The 21,253-nt window shown below is 49.0% G+C and overlaps 2 protein-coding genes across 3 annotated transcripts; one reads left to right on the top strand and one right to left on the bottom strand.

Annotated features, from left to right (window-relative positions):
- The first annotated feature begins 6,896 nt into the window (after positions 1–6,896).
- Positions 6,897–10,111, top strand: Ccdc58 (Coiled-coil domain-containing 58). The gene is made up of 4 exons (XM_037227078.1): positions 6,897–6,983; positions 7,806–7,931; positions 8,514–8,669; positions 9,484–10,111. Exons 1-4 carry the CDS (start codon positions 6,909–6,911, stop codon positions 9,607–9,609), a joined length of 483 nt encoding a protein of 160 aa, XP_037082973.1. The 5' UTR covers positions 6,897–6,908; the 3' UTR covers positions 9,610–10,111.
- Positions 10,112–14,517: 4,406 nt separating this feature from the next.
- LOC119103346 (m-AAA protease-interacting protein 1, mitochondrial) lies at positions 14,518–20,431 on the bottom strand. Of its 2 annotated transcripts, XM_037226848.1 has the most exons (5): positions 20,342–20,431; positions 18,557–18,616; positions 17,411–17,865; positions 16,131–16,332; positions 14,518–15,706 (listed from the first exon to the last, which is right to left on the bottom strand). In XM_037226848.1, the coding sequence occupies exons 3-5, from the start codon at positions 17,807–17,809 to the stop codon at positions 15,483–15,485; spliced, it is 825 nt and encodes a 274-aa protein (XP_037082743.1). In that variant the 5' UTR covers positions 17,810–17,865; positions 18,557–18,616; positions 20,342–20,431; the 3' UTR covers positions 14,518–15,482. The 2 variants fall into 2 exon arrangements, with proteins under 2 accessions (XP_037082743.1, XP_037082742.1); XM_037226847.1 differs by lacking the exon at positions 18,557–18,616 and having other exon boundaries at positions 20,342–20,428.
- Positions 20,432–21,253: the final 822 nt, after the last annotated feature.

Below are 21,253 nucleotides of genomic sequence, written 5' to 3' on the forward strand. Positions count from 1 at the left end.
CAGGACCAGTCTCCTTTCAAAAGGCGTGTAACATGCTTGGGAGCATCCCTGCAAACAAAGACATACTGTATTTCGATTCATGCGCACATCGGAGGCTTAAAGTTGGTGAACGAAGGCGTGGCTTGGAAAACGGTCAACTTGGAACGGAGTTCACGTCGCTGGTTGTGGCTTGGGGAAACAGCAGCTCTGTGAACTTTCAATGGGCGAGGATTTTTATGCGTTAAGTGGCCTCATGCCGAGCAAATGTGAGCGCTGGGAAAACAATTGACGAAAGAACATGTTGGGAAATAGTTGGAGACATAGTAGTGGTCAACATTGTCATTGTGAAAGCTAGCGACATGATCTTGGTCTTTTGCACAAAGATTGACTACATGCTGACCCCAGCGGTGCACCACCCTACATAACACACCTAGCGCCCGAAGTTGGTCGTCACGGATGAAGCTGACGCTGAATACATCGGGACCCGCCGCAAATGTCCCACCAGGTAGCGGCGCTAAATGAAAAAAATAAAACATGGATTATTGGGCCCATGAGAAGCAAAATTTGTGTGCCCACTTTACTATGACATGGGTTTTGTTGCCTTTGCCGGCTCTCAGGAAAGGAGAGGTAAAACAACAAAAACGTCAGACACCGAAATTGAAGACAGAAGTATTCAGGTACAGTGGCCCAGGTAGAGCACAGGGGCACAAGCCCCTCCCCCCCCCCCCCCTTGGTTTCCTAGGGAACGTCGATTAAGGGCCTGATTTGAGAGCCCGAAGGGCCGGCCGGAGAAAGTACTCAAGTGCCATTCCGGCGTACTGAATTGATAAGGGACATATAGGGCCTGAGGGACATTTTCCACTGCGGCAAAGCAGGGGCCCGACGATTTAAACCGGTCGGGTTCCCTGCACCCTTCAGGGGCCACAGTTCCTAACATGCAGTCCTATGTTGGCAAGAGGTCCAAATATGCGAAGGACAGTGTTCGATGAGGCCCGAAGAAGGTCCCGGGTACCACCGAAACCGAGGATCAAGAGCGCGATTGGAGGACATGATGGACCGACGGGCCGGAAAAAGATCCAAGGCCGTAGGGCCATGACATAAACTATCAATAAAAGGGCACCGATTGAGGACCAGAGACAGTGCGGGACTCTATTTCGGCCAAAGACCACCAACACCGAACAGCTTGCTCCGTGTCAGTCTGAGCTCTGGGGACCATTTCCCAAACTGGTAACAGAACAAACACACGATTTGCATTGGTCGGAACCCCTGTACGAATGTGGGGCTCCTGTGACGGCCAAGGGCACACTGTACCGGACGGGGTGCCCTGTGCCTTCAACAAGGGCCTCGAGTCGGCCAGGCACAGTTGCCGAACGGGGACGGGGAGGGACGACGAACGACAGAGGGCGTCTCGCGTTGGTTGGGGCTCTCTGACAGTGAGAGGAAACCTGACACCTTATGATGAGAATTCCCATTAGGACAATTGAAGGGCCCTGTGTCAGTCGGGGCCCCAGTACCAAACGTTGAGCCCTCCAAACCAAAGCCAGTCATGTGCCCGTTAAGCCGAACTGGACACTGTGTGCCAATTACTGGACCTCCTGCCGCGATCAAGGATCTTGTTGCGACAAGGAGGGTTCCTGCCTCGCTCCGAGGCAACTGGACGGGTCAGAAGGCTTTCGAAGTCAGGGAGGGAACCATTATGATATGATGTATCCTTCCAATGGCCCCCGGATCGACCAGAGGACCCCGCCGTGTCGCCAGAATGACAGCCAGAATGCACCCTGCTCTGGGTTGGAACAGCCTTTAAGTCCTTGTTCGGGAACGAAGATATGCCACGTGGTGTTCTACTCAAAGGGCCCGTTCCCCGGATAAGTTTTGGAACAAATTGGGTCGAAACAATGTCAAAAATTAATATGGCCAACCCATGCTTTTCCTTCGAACGTTCATTCTTTTTAATAATCCACCAGGGAAACAAATTACTTCAAAACGTTTCCAGCCTGCCCGCTCGCAATCTGGGAACAAGAACATCCTCGGTCGTGGTTGCAGTCTTTGTATGACGGAACGGCATTCGGCCAATTTATGCAACATCAGGGGACGAAAGCCATGCGTGCGAGAATGACCGTCGTAAAATAATACTTCCGAAAATCTTTCAAAATAAACCCCTACCGTGAAAAGATTAAGCGGTGGTATATCGTTTATTTTTTTACAATTTTGAGGTTTTCCACCTTGCTCACTAAATTTGTGTCCGCTCATTGTCCACCGTTCACTGTTAGCTGCCGGGCCGACACCGAACAGCTTGTGGGGGCTGCAACGCCGGGCGTAGAGGTTTTTGCTGCTAAGATTTGGGAGCGTGTTTGTTCAAAGCTAAGTTACATTGTTTGTATCACTAATCGATTTTGATTGTATGCTTAGCATTTCCAAGACCAGCACGGGTTGGCCATCTTAATACAATTATTGACCTCTTTAGATCTACAATTTACGTTCACGGAGTCCTCAGTAGGGCTTTGCACGCTCAGTATGTTAAAGTTTTCCGCAGAACCCAGATCGAAATTTTGGCAAATGCTCTCAGTCCTATCACTCAAAAAAGAGTCCAATGCACCTTTAGGAAAGTAAGTGCACGGGAAAATTGCCCCATGCAGTCGTCTGAGACGGCTGATTTCTTCAGTTTACTGCCTCATCACATAACTGCTCCCACTTCTTACCACACGGAGATCATGATCTAAGCAATTGATGTAAGACTGTAAGAACTTGGTGGGATACCATATAGAATGTTAGTCAATATCTCTGTGGAACCAACATCAAAATGTTGGCAAATCTTCTCAGTTCTATCGTTTTGGAAAGAGTCCAAAACACGATTATGAATTTAAGCGCGCCGGCAATTTAGTCGATGCATTCGCTTGACGCCTGATTTGTTCATTTTATGGCCTTATCATAAAACTCCCCCCCCCCCCCACTTCCTATCATACGGGGTCCATGATCTAAGCCATCCATATTAGATTGTAAGGGCTTGATTAGATGCCTTGTGTGTGATGTAACATTCTAAATCGAAACTGTGGAAACAACGTCAGTTCACATATCTTTGGCTCAATCTAGGTGTTCCGCTGTTTGTCAGTCAATTTGAATTCAGTCATGCAAGCAGAGCCAGCAGACAGCTTGGACGTAAACTCGCCTCAATGTGCTCTGCGGTACAACCTATGCCAGCAGAGCGTTAGCCTTTGTGAATGCTGTTTCTGGATTGTTTTGCTATCTCCTACCGGTCTCTGCTCGGAGCCTCGTGATATTTTGGAATATTACGAGGAGTATGCATGTGTGAACATGAGATGAGCATTCCCTTTAAAGCCCCAATGGAGGATTGCGTTTGGAAATCATCTTCTACGTGGAGGACCCCAACGAAGCCGCACGCGCCTAGCACTACGCTCGCGCTGAACTCAGTGATGTGTCGCTGTTCGCGGTCTCTGTGCACTGGGCTTGAGAGCTTGTGCGGCAGCTAGGGTCTTGGTGCGGCAGTTACATTCCGGAACCTGTTGTGGAAGAGCTGCGACGTTTGCGTGAATGACGATTTCGTTACAATATCCCAGATATCGCAGTGCATGTAGGCGCCCAAAAAGTGCTGTGGTCTGAAAGGCCATTACGCACATTCCCGAAACTACGCACATACGTACATCAGCCATGTGCCATTGAAAGAGAGGTGTCCACTGCAACTGCATTCGTACCCACGAAACATCTTTGAGGCAAAAAAGACCACCAGACTGTTAATTTGTAAACACGATTGTTCAGTGATAGCAAAAAGGAATGCCAAAGGTGTTCTCATACCCTAGTCGCGTAAGGCCACATGAACTTTAGACGTGCAGCGGCGTAATATCTAACCTACCAAAAATGTTAATACTTGGGATCAATAATGAAGTAGGTAGCTTCGTGCAGACAATAACAGTGGTTCGTCGGCTAGTCTTAGATGCTTCCTTCAATAACCGAATTCCTCTACATCCTTAACAGGCGACAAATCATGCGAAAAATGCTACCTTGCTGAAATGCCATCGTTTTGTGGGCAACGTTCAACACTTGTGTATGGAGTTAAGGTCATGATCTTAACACCAAAATTAGATTTCGGACTAGATGCACGACTGCACTACAGCGATGCCCGTCCCATGGAACTCCCACGGACTCCAAACACATCGCAGAAGCAAATGACATTTTACCTTCATTTGTATGATTTCTAGAACGCTTGATGTGTGTACGTTTCTGCCACTGTTAACTTGCACGATCACTGTCACACTGACACCGGCAGCACTGCCCTCCAAAGCAACCAGACTGTCCCGACAGTGCGGTTGTCGACTCGGCGGCATCTTCTTGTAGACCGATTGGCCTTGACTTGGCTTTGAAGACACCTGCGCGATTTCCTACTGTTGCCCCCCCCCCCCCGCCATTTAACGCTGTCTCGCGCTCTGATGCAACAGACCGTCATTGTGAGCACATTCGTATTCCGCCACGTCCGGAAAATTCCGCGAGTCAAGGATGGCAACTATGGGCAGTGACTGCTATGGTACAGGAGACGAAACACACCCGACATGGCAAATGCCTTGTAGCCTAAAAAAGCCACACATGATCAAGGGCCCTGAAACTGCTACCGCGCAACGCAATCAAGGACTGAAACAGTCATCGGCCCAACATGGTCAGGAGCCTCGACACCGCCATAGGGTTCGGCCCAGACCCACCGTTGTCAGTGCCATGGCACAGACAGAAGCCTAGACACGTTTAGGGGCTTCATACAGTGTACATACTTTATACAGGGGACCTGATACATCTACGTGCTCAGCGTGGCCAGGTGCTCTGAGACAGTTAAAGCATTAACAGCAAGGGACCCCTTCACGCTGAGATGTCAGCAAGGCCAGGAGTTCCGACACAGTCATGACCCATAACGGTCAGGACCCAGCACAGTCAAGGACCCTGTCACAGCCATAGACCTCCAAACTTATCAGGGCTCCGACACGGCGAAGGGTCCGACTGAACCGGGACGACATGAAAAGAGGCCCAAAACGATCTGGGCTCCAACACCGACACTGGTCATCACTGTCACTGCGCCGCCTGACGCAGTCAGAGGTTCGACATGGCCATGGATCCAACATGGACCCTCACGGCCACAGCATCAGCAGTGTCAGGGGTTTTAGCATGGGGGGGGGGGGGGTGGCAAAAACGGTCGTAGGCCCCGACACAGACATCCCCAAGGCCAGGGACTTGCTCCGGTCGGGGACTCCAAACGACAATCACGGCCGGGGGCCTTCGACACGGCTAGGGACATAATAAATACGGGACAGGCGTTATCAGGGGCTGCGACACAATGAGGGCCAAAGCAAAACCATCGGCATCATATCATCATATATCTAGACATCGCTAAGTGTTAAATACGATCATTGACAACCGCAAGAATATCTTATTCAAGAATATAGTCTAGAACACTGAGCAGGTCATGGGCCAGCTATCATTAAAGGTATCGACCTGTCAGTAGCCCGAACCACGGACCCTGACGTTGCTTTTGAATTGCACCCATTACATAGACCAATTCACTGGATGGATTTTCCCCTGTTTACCTCAGCATACGCTCAGCTAACGAATATTTGTGTTTATGTGTCACTCCTGGTATGTGGGTACATTCAATATCCGGAAACTTGCCAACCACAAATGGCTCCGCCCACTACCGCACTCCGAGTATGCACACTCCAAATAAAATAGTGGTGGGATGTGAGCACATAGAAATTGTGTGCCCGTAAAAAAAATCGACCGGCGCTCGAGCGAATGTCGTAAAAGGACCCTCCAGAACGATTTTTCTTCAATCAGGTTGTGTGGAGACGGTATGTCCCCACAAACCAAGATATCCCCACATCCCAGGTGTATTACATTCTTATGTGTCCGTAAAATAAGTATTTACAAACACACACACACACACACACGCACACACACACACACACATATATATATATATATATATATATATATATATATATATATATATATATATATATATATATATATATGTATATATATATATGTATATATATATATATATATATATATATACACAAAAAGCTCAGACTTCACGAACACGGTTGCCCATGCGTATATGACGCAAACCACTCCGTGGCCTGCGTTCCACTCACTGCGTTCTTCGACGCAGTGAGTGGCGCTGCAGCGCTCGACCAAACCTCATTGCAGGGTGCTGTGCTAGGCTTCGAGGAAGGTCATTATAATGCGTGGCAGCTCGAAAACGCCTCCGTTCCATCTTGCTGCGTGACCTAGGCGCGAAAAGATCTCCATCCTGCCGTGTGTGACGGTCTCGGGTTCGAGAAAGCACCCAGAACTCACTGGCCTGCGGTTGTGTGTCACTAGAACAAAGAGTCTTGAAGCGTCAACGTGTAGAATTTGGCCAGGTCTTTCGCAGAGAACCAGTCAGACTTCTCCAGCACATCCGGCGCGTACTAAAAAAAATTCGCCTCAAGATCGCTTTTGCTGCCGTATTGATGCCCTTTTAGATCATGTAAATATTGTTTTGAGCGCAATTACGCTTGCATGACATTTTAATGGCGCAGGTAATCATCAACTAGCCCAGCCCAACCGGTCAGCCCCTCACTTTACGATAGGGGTGTAGAGATAGCCTGGTTCGTAAGTTGGTTTTGGAGATAGATTGGTCATTTTTCACTACTCAGTTCCCATTTTTCCAACTTATGTTGAGAAACAGGCTTACCATCATTACGCTGCGTCGTGTTTCAATCATCATTATTATGCTTTATGATTATATCAAACGGACGCTGCATTGTACCCACCACAGTCTGTGTGCCAGTGACGTCACAGTGGATGCTGCTAGCAAAACAAGCTTTTCTATGGCCCACAGTACTGGTGACCGGAGTGGTGACGGCTCACCCTGTGGACCTTGATTTGCAATGGCTGCGCCCGGTGGCGTGGTTGAGGCGGCCGGCCCCATAACCATTGGATGTGCAGATTTTCTTGCCTTTCAGGTACGTGGAAGTTACTATAACTACGCGATTTTTTGTAAGGACGTTAGTGACTCCCCGGGGTGTCCATCGGCTCTTTTTTAACTTCAATGCCCCTCGTGAATGGGCATAATTGACAAACTGGATTTAGATAACCGCAAGTTATTTAAGTCGGTTGTCATTAGTGACTATCAGTATCATCATCATTATTCATTACCACAAATTACCGTTGGTAAAAGTTTGAGCCCAGGATAATGCAAGACAAGGCAAGAGAGGTGGATAAGGTGTTCTAAACCATTTCTTGCTGGAGCAGATACTTCAATTTATGCTATTCAGTAGTGCGATTTGTTGTGCTCTCTGCCCATGCAAAGACTTAACCATCCATTAACTTTTAATATTAGAGGTCTGTGATTTCAGATTTCAGTGGCATGTGGTTTTATTCTGACTTACTATTATATAAGATGATTGCATAATTTGTACATTGTGGTGTCAGTTGGTTCATTGATTGCAACATGGCCATAACTGGTATCAGAGCCTGTGCATGTCTTGAAATATGTAAAAGTGGCCTCAGAGGAAGCAGTGACCTTTTGCCTTGACATTTACTTTCCAAATGAGTAACATCTTGCTTTATGTAATGTTTGGCAAAGGAATTAAATCTGGCATTTGAATTTTTCATGAAGAGAACTTAAAAAATCCATTCATCAACCCATCACTCTGTTTAATTGCATATAAGAACATCACCAGGATGTTTTGTTCTATGTGTTGCATGGTTGGGGCTGCCTTGCTTTTACAAGTGAATGCTCAACACTTACAGTATCATATATTAACAATGGAAATGACTTTCAGGAGGTGTTAAAGAAGTCTCGCACCATAGATGATAAAATCATTTATGCACTTAACAAATCATTGCCTACACAGTCTTTTGAGGGTCAAGTGGATGCATCCAAGACTTGCAAAGATCTGTACTCAAAGGTTTGTTGCATATTTTTGTTAAGGTGATGCACGTGATTGGAATGATGGTGGAATTAATGTAATTGTTCTGCAAGCAAGCAAATTGTAGTTAGTGATGTACTGAGACATTAACTGTGTCATCCACCAGCTCTGCATATGTTACTAGGCTGTAAATTTATTTTACCACTGTCCTGGCCAATATGCCATTTTCATTGTGCAGCTAATAGCAGACCCAGTAGATAAAGTGACTGACATCAGGTGTCATGTTTCTGTGACAAGTGGAGAAAGCCAATACTGCTAGGTGGCTATGCATACTCATTGATATGTTGAACACATTGTCATGTGGTTCGCAGGTCGAGCCAAAACCCATTATGTGGTTAGGAACATGTGGGTGTAAGAGTCAGCATCCAGTTTACAAGGCATGCATATCAAGTACTAGGATGACCCATCATTCAGATAGTTTTTGTTGCTGAACTTCTTTGAAGTGAATCAATCAAATACAATTGAGGTACTATGAGCACCATGAGTAGAGAAAAAGTTCTGCCCCATGTCCTCTATCTACCCTAACAGTTTCTTATTGGAGGATGCTGTGTCTGACCTCAGCTAAGGGAAAGCTACCGTGCCCGTGGGGCAGCAATCAGGCGCTGTGTGGAGGAGACAGCCGGCCATGTGGAGGCATTACGGCAGCGGCGTGAGGTCGACCAGGACAGCCAGGACAACTATGACTTACTCAGGGAGCTCCGGAGGGAGCAGTCCAAGGTACTGGACTGGATGCGAACATCAGTCCGCGGTGGTGTGGTGATCGTAACGTACCAAGTGCATCATACTTTCAGATGATGATAACTTTGAGCTGCGTCTGTCGGTGCTAGTGTTTTAAAATTAACGGCTAGGTCCCACACTATCGCCATCACAAAACTTTTAATACAACACGCCTGCCTAACCATTGAACATTGACGCTAAAACACACTTCTAGAAAAATCAGTAGCTTTCGAGGCTGAAAGCAATGTAATTGGTTTAGGTCTCTGCACGTCAGAGTATCTCAAGGGTGTAATTGGTTTGGGTCTCTGCACATCTAGTGAGCTCAAGGGTGTGGTTTTTATGGGTCTCTGCACATCTGATTAGCTCAAGAGTTTCATGTAACTGTGATGTGGTCGGACAGAGTGGGTTCTTTTTTCGTGTTAAACCACTTCGAGGGGTGCCGGCAGTGTAGTGGTTAACGCAGACGCGTTAACAGTGGTGGCTAACGCGCAGTGGTTAACGCGTCTGCGTTAACCACTGCGCGTCTGGGAAACCAGAGGTACGGGGTTTGATTTCCCGCGGTGCCCGCCCTTCCTGCCAGGGTGGGAGGCAGGCGACGCCATATAGCTTCAGCAGCTTAGTGCGTCGTAAAACCCCAATGACACACACACACAACCTTACTTCGAAACCTAAGCTATAAGCAGTTGAAACCAACACGGGTGTCGTCTTTTTTAGGCACCGCTCTCACAACGTGACACGTTGGCTTTGCTCGCCCCGCGTGTTCTATAGCGCATGCGCGCCGGCGATGACATAAAGGCTATGTTTGCATCACCAGCTGCGGCTATACCGGTCGGAGCTGAGCGTAGAGGAAGTGGTTCGCGACCGGAGCCGAGCGATCGTCTCTGAGCGATGTCGACTCTTCTACGCGCCCGACCCATCCACCGACCTGCTCAACAACTAGTGGCTGCCGGCCAGGGGCGGGCCCGGCAACAGCGCGCGCGCCGGCAGCCGTGCGCCGGACCAAGCGGCGGGAGGCCAGAGTGAATGGGGGTGTGTCTGCCGGTATGAGCTTGCGTTGTTTGTAATACATTGCGCGACTTGGTGCCGATGGTGTGTGCGAATACGGGAGTGTGGCCGCCGCCCGGCCGGCAGGCAGGCTGCTGCCAGGTGCTGAACGGACGGTCGTTGTCCCCGTAGTCCGGTCGTGGCTGGCTGTGAGCCGGCCAAGCCGACCGCCCACGGTACAGCGCAGTTGTCGCGCTGTCGTGCTCAGCATGGCGGGACGCACTGCCGCGCGATGGAGGCAGCGTTTCACGCGGGTAGAGCAATATTGTGAACTGCTTGTTCCGTCGGACCATCTATGGGCAGCGGTACCTTACAAGCATGCGTTCGTGTATGTGCAACTTGTTTGGAACACTAGCATGCACGAGTCGTGGGGTCGGCAATGAACTTTGCATGATTTACCAGTTGTGTGATGTAACATTCGACAATCCTCGCTAACTTGAGCACAATTTGTCGGCGATTTTGATATCAGAGGCTGTTACACCGGATGGTTTTTGCAGTATGTATAACCCGTGCACGCACGGATCCCGGTGAGGAGATTCGCGAACATTCGAGACGATCGCGGTCGTTAATTGCACACCGTCAGATCATGGACCTATGATGAACTGTAAGCCTGGAATGGGTTTTCAACTAAGACAGTTGCGAACCCGGGTATAAATGTAGCGTTGCAGCGGGGGGTTTGTAATATTTTTACATCTTATTGCAACCTTGCAGTTTTTCACAAATCCTTGTGGTTGGGTTCTTCAGCCTTTTGAAAACAATGGAGGAGATCCCATACCGCTACCTTGCCTTGTTTGCCCGTAGACCGTTGCTGCGTCATACCGCACACTACTGCAGCAATTTACAAAATTCTGTTAAAAGTTTCTTGCCTTGTGAGGACACCGAAGGTGGTTCTAGGGTGTTACCCTGCCTCGTTTGGCCGCGAACTGCGTTTTCAATATTCTGCAGACCTGCAATAACTTCAAAATCCCATTATAGCTATTGTGCCTTGTGAGAACAATGAGGGTGGTTCTAGGGTGCTACTTTGCTTCTTTTGCAAGCCGCTTTGGCAACAATATTCAAAATCCCAATAGAAAAGCTCTTGCGTCCTGTGAGGACATTGAAAGTGGTTTCTAGGGCGCCACCGTGCCTTTTTGGGCGCACACCGCTTTTCCACATTTTACATTTCAACAATTGGAGAATTTCGGCACTTCAGGGCTTCATTCTCCCTGCAGCTGTTGGAGACAACCGCAGGGTTCTTTGGTGCTCATTTTCCCGTTGGCAGTGGCTTCAGCGTTCTGCGACAGTTTAAAACAACTGTGATAGTTTGTGTCTCGAGCTTTGAAGTCCCGCGTGGTCGATGATGATGCTCCATTTCTTCACGACCTTTTTCAATGCTAGTAGTGCCCCACGTGTTCATGTAACCTGGCCGTCTTTCAAGAAAAATTACTCTCAGTAATGTGCTGCACTCCATTCTCCCTTCGGCACGTATACTGGCGTGAGGCTGGCCGATTGCTTGTGAGACCCACAGGCACGCCGCTGCTCAGGGTGGAGGCTGAGGTTGGGTTTAGGAACATAATGATATAGAGAGCAGTCCAGAGTGGTTCTTCCCTGCTGCGCCCACCTGGCACGGCCTTGGCTGTGATGCGCGGTTCAGGGCATCTCGTCTGCTCCCTTCCAGTGTGTATACAGCCTCAGCATTAAGGTTTATTTTAATGTTAGTATATTTAGTCTTTCCATCCTCTTGCTGGGCTGCCGCCGGTTCCAAAGGTCCTTTTATTTTTCCTGCTTTCAATGAACTCAACGCCTCCGGCCACTATCATGTTGCATTCATTCATCACATTCTGTATCAACTTCCGTTTCACAATTTTGCCCCTCTAGTCCCATCCAGTGGCACATAGGGTTGGGGTAGAGTGTTGCTGCCCAAAATGCGGCCAAATCGGGAGGCTGTAGAAACTGTGAACTCACGTTTGCAATGTTATTTCCTCCATATCTCGACATGTCGGGCCGTTCTACAAAGGCGTGTGGTGCTATTTGGGTTGAGGGTCAGTGACGCATAACAAGATGCACTTGCCTTGGATCCAGGGTTGCTCCCATCCTTGGTCGCCCAGGTAACTTCCTTATCCCTAAGAGGGGTTTGCCTCCCCATTGCCAATGTCTAAGGACTTTATGACTGGTATCGTTATACCGACGTCATAGAGCGTAGCGTGTTTCGCGAGCGTTTTTGCGGGATCCTGGGACGACTTTAACGATTCGCACATTTTGTAATGCCTTGTGACATAGTTCCGGTATTATGAGAGCTGCTCTGCTGGCTGCTCTGCTTCCTCTTGAACGAGATCAGCCCTTCTGCGCGTTCACTTCTGCTCTGCTCTGACGGCCCAAGACCCTGTCTCTATTCGCAGTTTCCAGTGTTGGCATGCATCATAGACATGGAAGCCCTGCGTACATATCGTGCGTGCCTGCATAGTCATCCTTGGTATCACGCGCCCGCTACGTTGTCATTAGTTCATCGAGAGTGTCTTCGGCTTGCCCCGACAACATGGCAACATCGAGAGAAGGCCTTTTTCCTTTAAATCACGCGTGCCATGCGTAGAATGCCCCCTTCAAGAGCCTGAGTGATCTGTGCGCCTTCGAATAGGAGTTCAATGATTCGTGACATTATTTGATCAGTGCTGTCCATAGTATCATCGTGCCCACAATTGAGTCATTATTTACGCTGCATTCGGATGCAGGCCATACCGTGGATTAGGAGCAAGTGAGATATATCGTGTCCAACGAAACCCCGTTCATGTACTTGGTGTAATGTTAAAAGTTATCAGGATTTGCGACTGCGCGATAAAACTTAACTGCAGGTAAAGTTTATTGCCCTGACACTGAGAGCGCTGCCGCGCAGATGCTATCAGAGTGACTATTTCGAGTTGACGTAGTTGTCCAGCTTAATTGGCGGGTGCTTGTTATGTCATGTGATGTCAGGTTAGGTCATATTCATACGGGTGTTATGCCCGGAATGTCGCAAGAAGTCACCTAGAATTGATTCCTGCTTTACGCTTATGGCATGCGTGGACCGTTAGCAACCAGTGCAACATAATCGATAGGGGACAGACAGAACAACGTCTGGTCCTGCTCGGTCCCCCAATTTTGGACTTAGCGCGGTACCGCCTTTGCCGCTGAACCCGTAACACGCGCTGATTCTGAGAACGCAGAAATGTCTTAGTCTGCATCTGCTCATCCCTTCTGTATGGTGGGCATCGACAAGACAACTAAAAGAAAGGGAGTGTTCCACATTTGTGCCGGGTTTTGAACTGGAACGCCCCGTTTAAAGATTGTTCGAAATAGTTTACAGCCCTTCCCTTTTCGAGGCCTAAATCCTAGTTTCTGAGCTACGCGCCCGCGAATATGCGCTATTTCGGGTTGGCAAAAGTCAGTTGGGCATCCAGGGTGCTATAATAACGCCATTTGAGTTATGTTATTCCAGTAAATGTGGGGCGCTCAAAGCCAATAAAAATGTAATCGTCGAATCGCCTTTGCTGCCGCCTTCCACTTACGGTCGTCCCGCGGGTACCGCCGCCTTCCGCTTACGGTCGTCCCGCGGGTACCGCCGCCTTCCGCTTACGGTCGTCCCGCGGGTACCGCCGCCTTCCGCTTACGGTCGTCCCGCGGGTACCGCCGCCTTCCACTTACGGTCGTCCCGCGGGTACCGCCGCCTTCCGCTTACGGTCGTCCCGCGGGTACCGCCGCCTTCGCCGCTTTTCACCGACGTACGCCTTTTAGGTGGCGTCGCCACCGCCGCCGCCTTCCAACGACGGCCTCCCCTCAGGCGCCGCCGCCGCCGCCGCCTTCCAACGGCGGTCTCCTCTCAGGTGCCGCCGCCTTCCAACGACGGTCTCCCCTCAGGTGCCGCCGCATTCCAACGACGGTCTCCCCTCAGGTGCCGCCGCCTTCCAACGGTGGTCTCCCCTCAGGTGCCGCCGCCTTCCAACGACGGTCTCCCCTCAGGTGCCGCCGCCTTCCAACGGTGGTCTCCTCTCAGGTACCGCCGCCTTCCAACGGCGGTCTCCCCTCAGGTGCCGCCTCTGCCGCCGCCGCCGCCTTCCAACGACGGCCTCCCCTCAGGTGCCGCCGCCACCCCCTTTCACTTAAGGTCACCCCTCCCCAGGTGGCGCCGCCACCTCCTCCGCCGCGCTGTCTACCACCCGCCTCTTTCCATGTTCTGCCGATGTATGTGCATGCTTGGCTCATGTGTCCATGTTTTCTGTGCTGTGAGTAATTACTTTATTGGTAATGTAATTGTGCAATGCCATGTAAATAGTGACAATATCGGTGGAAATCATGTCACTGTACCAGTCTAGCTAAGACTTCACATTAAGAACCAGCTGGGCCAGTAGCCAACAAACTTAACTAAGTCTCAATTCATGCGTTATCGCTTTGTATGGTTTTGTGTACCATGGCATGACCTTAGAGGTCGGCGCACTCTAAAACCCCAATCATCATTATATCAAGCCGCCGTCGACACCCTCCGTGCCGCCGGTGGGCTGCAGGACATATTCCTGGACATGGTCCGAAAGCATCCTCTGCTTAAGTGGGAATTCCTTGGAGATTACATCACCGCGCAGTCAGCAACAGTCGGTCATACGACCGAGCCCTCTGCGTCTGGGCGACCACAACCCCCTCCGCAGCCCGCGGCGCCAGGCACATCCGGACCTCCGCCATCTGGCTCGCCCCTGTGCTGCCCCTGTGGTGCATCTTAGGCAGGTAGCCCACAAACGTTGAATCAAATGCACGATCAACACTGGGGCAGCGATTGATGACAATCCAGTGTGACCACATCAAGAGTTGCACATATTTATTTATCACAAAACCATCGTATTCTCTCCAAGCAGTCATTCAACACATCCAGCAACCGTTTAAAACCACGGGCGTCGAAGCGCACCAAACACACGACAGGCAGATCCAGCAAACCTTTGCCCATTACGACAGCACCTCTGCTAATTACGAGATATCAGCAGAAAATCCGTGTTATAGTGTCACCCGGAAACATTAAAGAAGGCACCAGCTTACATTTAGATGGTTCTTTAAAATGGAGGATACAATTTGCAGGCACAGGCTAATACAGCAGGCTGTCGGAACGAACGTGCCGTTTACAAAACGTAGTTAGCATTTAAGCAGTAACACAAGGCGAAAACAAAGCGAATAGTCATCCCGGCAATGAAAGGAATTACCAAAACACGAACGGAGGAAAATACGGATACATTTGACGATCTTTCACTGAGTAAAGGATGCATCCAGCAAGGAGCGCTTCATATAACTCGCTGCCAACGGTGCTTTACGAGGTCACTGGGAATCACGCCGGCATTGTCGCAGATCCACCGCGCCGCCAGCTAGATATCGACAACTCGTGTTAATGACTTCGCGACTGATATTGTCGTAATGAACATCAGGAGATGGAGCCAGAGCGAAAGACTGAACTGCAACCTGGAGCACGTGGATGCTTTCCTTGCCACTTGCAACCGGGACCAGACCCGACGAGATACCGCCACGGAGCAGGTGCAGCAAACGTGCACTACGAGCATCCGGCCAGGGGAATTCGACAAATTTGAGCACCTTCTACACTGACATTGCTCTTGGAGACCAGATGAAACAGTGTCAGGTTCTGAAGCTTGGCGCAAAACGCTGACAAGTTCCATTTCTATTGTACAGCTTGGCATTCCGTGCATTGCTTTTTCCCATCGATCATCACGACCTGCGAGCGATGTGACACCCCACAATCCCGACGAGGTGCCATTTGGCGAATCTTCAATCCGCTTGTTCAACATTGGGCTTGAAATGGTTAACAACGTTCACCACCCAGCTATCGTTAACCCCTTTTGTGTAGTTCCGGATGAACCTGTAGTTCCACACGGTGAAATCGGGTAACTGGTATGGAGGCACGTATTCGCTTTCCGACAGCCGATCTCGGTTCGCGAAGTTCGAGTGTACGTGGGCGCAGACGGTCACCTCAACCCAGCGCTTTTGTATATCTGTAAGGGAAGAGACGGACGGCAATAAAAACTGAATTCGCGAACACCACGCAATACTGAATGCGAATGCAAGTCTAGCAAGTCAAAGTTTTCCAATCACTGTTGCATGACATTCATCATAAGTTAATGCTTGGGAACATAACTATTTAAAACGGTGACAGCTTACTGGTACGCAACAAAGTTGGATCACACCAGCTGCAGTGGAGCGAATGGACACTAAAGTCGTTACGGTAACCGCCGAAGGTAAAATGCAGCCGTCATAATGGGGCGCTCTGGCGACTACGCTAGAGAAAATCTAACCTGTTCCCATTTCTAGGTTTCCTGTTACTGTTTGCGCTGGAGGGTGGCAGCATGGATATCCAAGCACACGAGATCCCCGACTACAAACAAAAAATACATGCCTCGAATTTCCATCAGAACTTACCGTCATCTTCCTCTATGATCATGCCGATCTCGTAGGGGAAGATCGGCCCTATATTATCCCGGATAACCTTCAGATCACAGCGCTCCTTGACCGAGAGGGTGGCGTAGTTCCTCTCGATCTCTGCCAGCGCCTCCGGCGTCACCAAGCCACGAAGGCCAGCGAAGTCACCGTTGGCCAGCTTCTCCGAGACGACTAAAAGGGCCTGGACGATAGGTGATCATTGTCAGGCACCGTTGGGTATGGAACATGCGTAGACGATGATGTATGTAGGTAGCAGGGCTGTTAGCTCTGCGTGGCCTGTCAACAAAGACGTATTCGCCGAACTGGCAAAATCGGAAGCATACTAGCCTTTCTAACCCATCAGGTCATCCATTCATGAGAGCCTCGCATAGTCAGTGCCCTAGTTGCCCCTAGTGCCCTGAGATGACCGCGCCCACCTTCCCTCTCACCCGCGTCACAACTTGCTGAAACGAGCAATATGACACAGGTGTGCCGACCATGTGTTGTGTCCACAGTGAATGACAAGAGGAAAATAGACAGAAACCATCGCTCTAGTAGCATTCCAAATATTGAGATAATTACTCTGAATTGACAGACGTCGTTGGCTGTCAGATCGTACGCCACAAAGATTGCCGGCGACAAATACTATGATCGACCAACGTGGTCAATGACGCGAATGGCCGCAGCCGAAAACATAACCAGTGACAAACGTCTGTGATAATGATCGCCAGGGCAAACTGCGCATGACAATATCGTACGGTTGAAACACAGCCCAACTCACCCTAACTCAACATGCGAATGCGGCTATACCCCGGGTAGCATTTCGTCAAGGTTTTTGCCATCGGAATATGGTATTCTGATGATTGCTCCGTGAGAGGTAGCGAGTTTTCTGAGATGACGAAACCTTTTCGATGAGTTTCTTTCCATGCAACGTCGTCGGAACGATGTTACATTTTACCCATTTTGAGAGGCAGGCCCCTGCCCCTACCCCTTTTTCAGCCCTGTTCTTAACCCACAACCCTTTATTTCGAACGTTATTTGCTCCTTACGATTTGTGACCTTGTGAAAATTCACATACGCCATATCAACATGCGACGATCAACATTACGTACAATCTACTTGATTTTTATCCAGCACCCAAACGATGGCAATCTTCCTGAAAATGTAGGGCCGCAATTCATCACGGCTGGAAATATACATTCAATGATGATCTTCAAAGTTCATCTTCCTAATATCCCAGCGTACTGCATGTACTTAACTATTTTACTTTATTTGCTTACCTGCTTCGCCCCATCCAGGAACGTTGGAAACGAAAAGCTCTGATCCAGATACGGCCTGATGACGAACAATTGGAGAAAAACGTTCTTGGCCATCTTGACGAAGCTCGGAAACACAATGTGAGGGAAATCCATTAGGTCCCGCGACCCGGCCATGTCCGATGACATGGCAAGACGGGACTGAATGGGCCCGCTGGCAGTCAATGTCTGCGCTTGCGTGACCTTCGGGCGGCACATTGTGTGCAGCTGTCCCCTGTTTCCATTGCACCCTATGCCAGCCAGGTGCAACACGGCCGACGTTGCCTTGGCTTTCTGCAGCAGCGATTCGCTGCCTTTCAATGTCAACAGAGCCAGCTGTGCCGATCTTGCTCCCAGCACACTAATTTGCGTCATGCAGGACATCGTAGATCGGCGATGCCCCCCTTCTCGCTCCTCAGCTGCCTTTTATCTTCAGACTCCTGCAAGCGAAAGCACATGCTAATATTTAATACTACGTGAAAAACATGTTCGGACATGGTAATATGCACACGAAAAATCGCATAGCCCATGACCAAGGGTGCACACCGCCTGCTACGAGGGCAGCGACCCAGGGGGCGGGGGGCGGGGAGAGGGTGGGAGGCGAGGAAAGGGCATGTTTTATGTCTCTTCTGGATCAACCTCTGGTCATAAATGTCATAAATGCAGCCGGGCACACGGACTTTATGCTTCGCCTGGGTGACCTTGTAGGCTGCCACTCGACTTGATCTAGCTGATGCCATGCTAAGGACATTTGTTAATTTTATACATAAGTATGCATTTAGCCATGACATGACATGAAGGAAGATAGTAACTGGTTGGCATGTTTGAAGCACGATAGAAGGTGCTACAAACTCAGTGGTGGAGCATGCGTCCGAGACGCCACCTATATCCTAACCAAATAATACCTTCCAGTGGCTGCACTTGCCCTTGCTCGTATCAAGCGGTAAATAAAATGAGATGTCAGCATAAAAACTGCATCCAGTACACCACTGGCATCATTCACTTCACAAAGACTCATCCTGGGCTCCAGATGTTGATAGGCCCATGGATCGTAAACCATGGGGGGCCCTTATATCAGTATCTGGTCAGGCGACCACGTGGGGTGATGACTAAGAGGGTCCCTTACCTCACCTGACAACAGGGGCTGCAAGGCGCCTCTGTCCCTCCCCTGGGCACCCACCAGCTCCGATTCTGGCGACATGGAGGTCGGACTTCAGGATCTATCCAAGGGCATTCAGAGGGATACATCCTCTATCACTTCCCTCCCTGACATGGGATGTGGCATGACACAGAAGGCTGCCTGACCAAAAGACATAGCTAACCTGAATGACACAATAGATCCCTCACTGACAGCAGGGGTTCCAATCGACAGAGATCCTAGTTTTGAACCAAGGGGTCTCCCATTTGGCACTGATGCCCCATTACAGACACAGGGCCCTTCCATTGTCATTTCCCATGCCTGCTCTCATTGTCACAGAGACTGTCAAACACACAAGGTGCTCTGACATTCAGGGTCCCCCTGTATCTCTTCACAAAACTGCCACCCAGACCCTGACCAGCTCAGCCCCCTGCAGGCACAGCATTTTTTGCTAGTTGATGCAGGCCCCATGGCCTCCACAAGAGCCCCTCATTGCCCAGGAGGGCTTCCATGTTCCTGCTGGCTGATCAGCACAACATGCCTTGTGACTGACATTTGAGGGCCCTGACCATGCAAGCCATGCTCCCTCAAAATCAAGCTCCCATCAGACCTCTGGGCCCCTTAACCAGGTCCATTAGCTTGGCACATCAAGAGCAAGGAGCATGTACCCCTGGACCCACATTGCTTGTGCCCCTGATGATGGCTACATAGCTCCAGTGGCATGGTGTTCAGCTGACACTGGCATTATGTGATGCCCATGAGTGCTTTACCAGCACATTGAAATTGTATTGTCACACAAAGGAATGCATATCAGTTTTGACAAACCACCAGTAATGTTTATTGAATTATTGAATTGTTGACAGCAACCTCTTATCAAGATATGCATTGACATCAGTTTCAAGACCTTTTACTTTATTCAATGTAGATATATGACATGTTTAGCATGACAAACTTATTGGAAACATTTTGTTGACACAAATATTGCTAAAGTAACATAGTAGGTATAGAAAGAGCTTCCTTTTTATGGCATCTCCTCTATATCTACAGCTTGCTATCCACTAATTAACCTTGAGGTTCTGCTGAATGCCTCCTAGAAAAAAACCCCATAATTTGCCAGCATCACTGGAAAAATGCTGCTAGCAATCCTGCAACACTCCACCAAAGGAACAACACATCTTGTGATACCATTAATTTTCTCTAGATTGTGATTACACTGATAGAGAATATCATAGTCTCAATCTTATGGTCAGCATAAGTCAGGCTCTTAGGCATCATGTCAGGTTAAAACTGACCCATTTCAACATGGCAAACACATATCCTTGCACAGAACTTCATTTGAGTGTTTGGGGAGGAACATAGGAAGAAAGATGGGATGCTGACCTATAACAGCAGAATTACTTGATGATAAAATGAATAGTTAAGAACCATGAAGCCTTCTTTACACTCCCGCTCCACAACACTGAAATCTTCTTTTTTTGTATGTGGGAGGTACAACAATCTAAAACAGTACAAGTGCACAACAATTGCACCACAATCTAAACTATTTCCATGCACAACCATCGGTGCATCTAGAACACTTCATTTAGGTGAATGGCCTTACTGCACAGTATTTGTAATATTCATTGAATAGTTATATCCTCGAGCCAGACAAGCCAGAGCCAGGGAAAAATGACCAGGGACCTTTAGACATCATGTTTACGACGTACCAGCACTAAATATTGGGGGTCACGAGCCAGCATTAGGCGAATTCATATCGACACTGAGGGCAAGAGCCTTACCAACAGCAGATAAATCGTCAGCCCTGCTTCCAATAACTCATCCGCGCTTAAATGCTGTGAATAATATGCCCCAAAACAATATCCACAAACCCAGCGCCGTGCCATCAGCTGCCTTAGCCTACAACAGCATTAAGTATCTGCTGCGTCAAGACTGTATTTTTACATTTGATTTGTATCCAAGCCGCTAAAGCTTTTTTACCTAGAGACCTCCACGGGTATTTGGTGGTATTTTGTAGCCTGGGCACTTCTCTAATTTTGTTGAAGTTTCCAGGAACGGGACGCACTGTGGTATGTCGTTTTGGTCTTGGCAAATTCAAAGTGGAAGTGGGTGGAGCGGTGGTTGGGCTGTGCATGCATGCGCACCAAATCACAACTATAGGCATACACCGTCTTTGCAAGTGATGGAGCAGTTGCTTGCGTAGCTATTTAACACACGGCGATTTATTTAGAAGCGTCCTCTGCTTGGCATGCACATTCTATGTTTGCCGCATCATGGGTACCTTAAATACCTTCTCATGTGACTCTTGGTGGATATGCGGCATGAAGATAAAGTGCGCGGCTAACTCCGCAGAGCTATAACAATAGGAACCAGGTGAAGCTATTACGCTGAGTGTAGATAAATAACGTGTCAATGGTGACTATATCGTCTAGCGTTGTAACCTCTTGCTCGCATGATACCCAGTATAAGCGTTCCAAAGTGAGTCCAGTTCGATGCGCAGGATGTAGATATGAAGTTTTTTTCGCTCCCCGGAAGCCTCCACACGCACATTTCGTTGGCAGCTTATATAAAGACATGAAGACATCTGTCCGACAAAAGGCCGCGAGGACCCATCAAGGCTGGCCCAGCCTTGATCTACCTCATGTTCCGAACGCGCCCTCGAAAATAATGTTACTACCTCACCTGCTTGAATT

Source organism: Pollicipes pollicipes, unplaced genomic scaffold (assembly GCF_011947565.3).
Source record: "Pollicipes pollicipes isolate AB1234 unplaced genomic scaffold, Ppol_2.1 Scaffold_5724;HRSCAF=6776_pilon_pilon_pilon, whole genome shotgun sequence".
Lineage (NCBI taxonomy): Eukaryota > Metazoa > Arthropoda > Thecostraca > Pollicipedomorpha > Pollicipedidae > Pollicipes > Pollicipes pollicipes.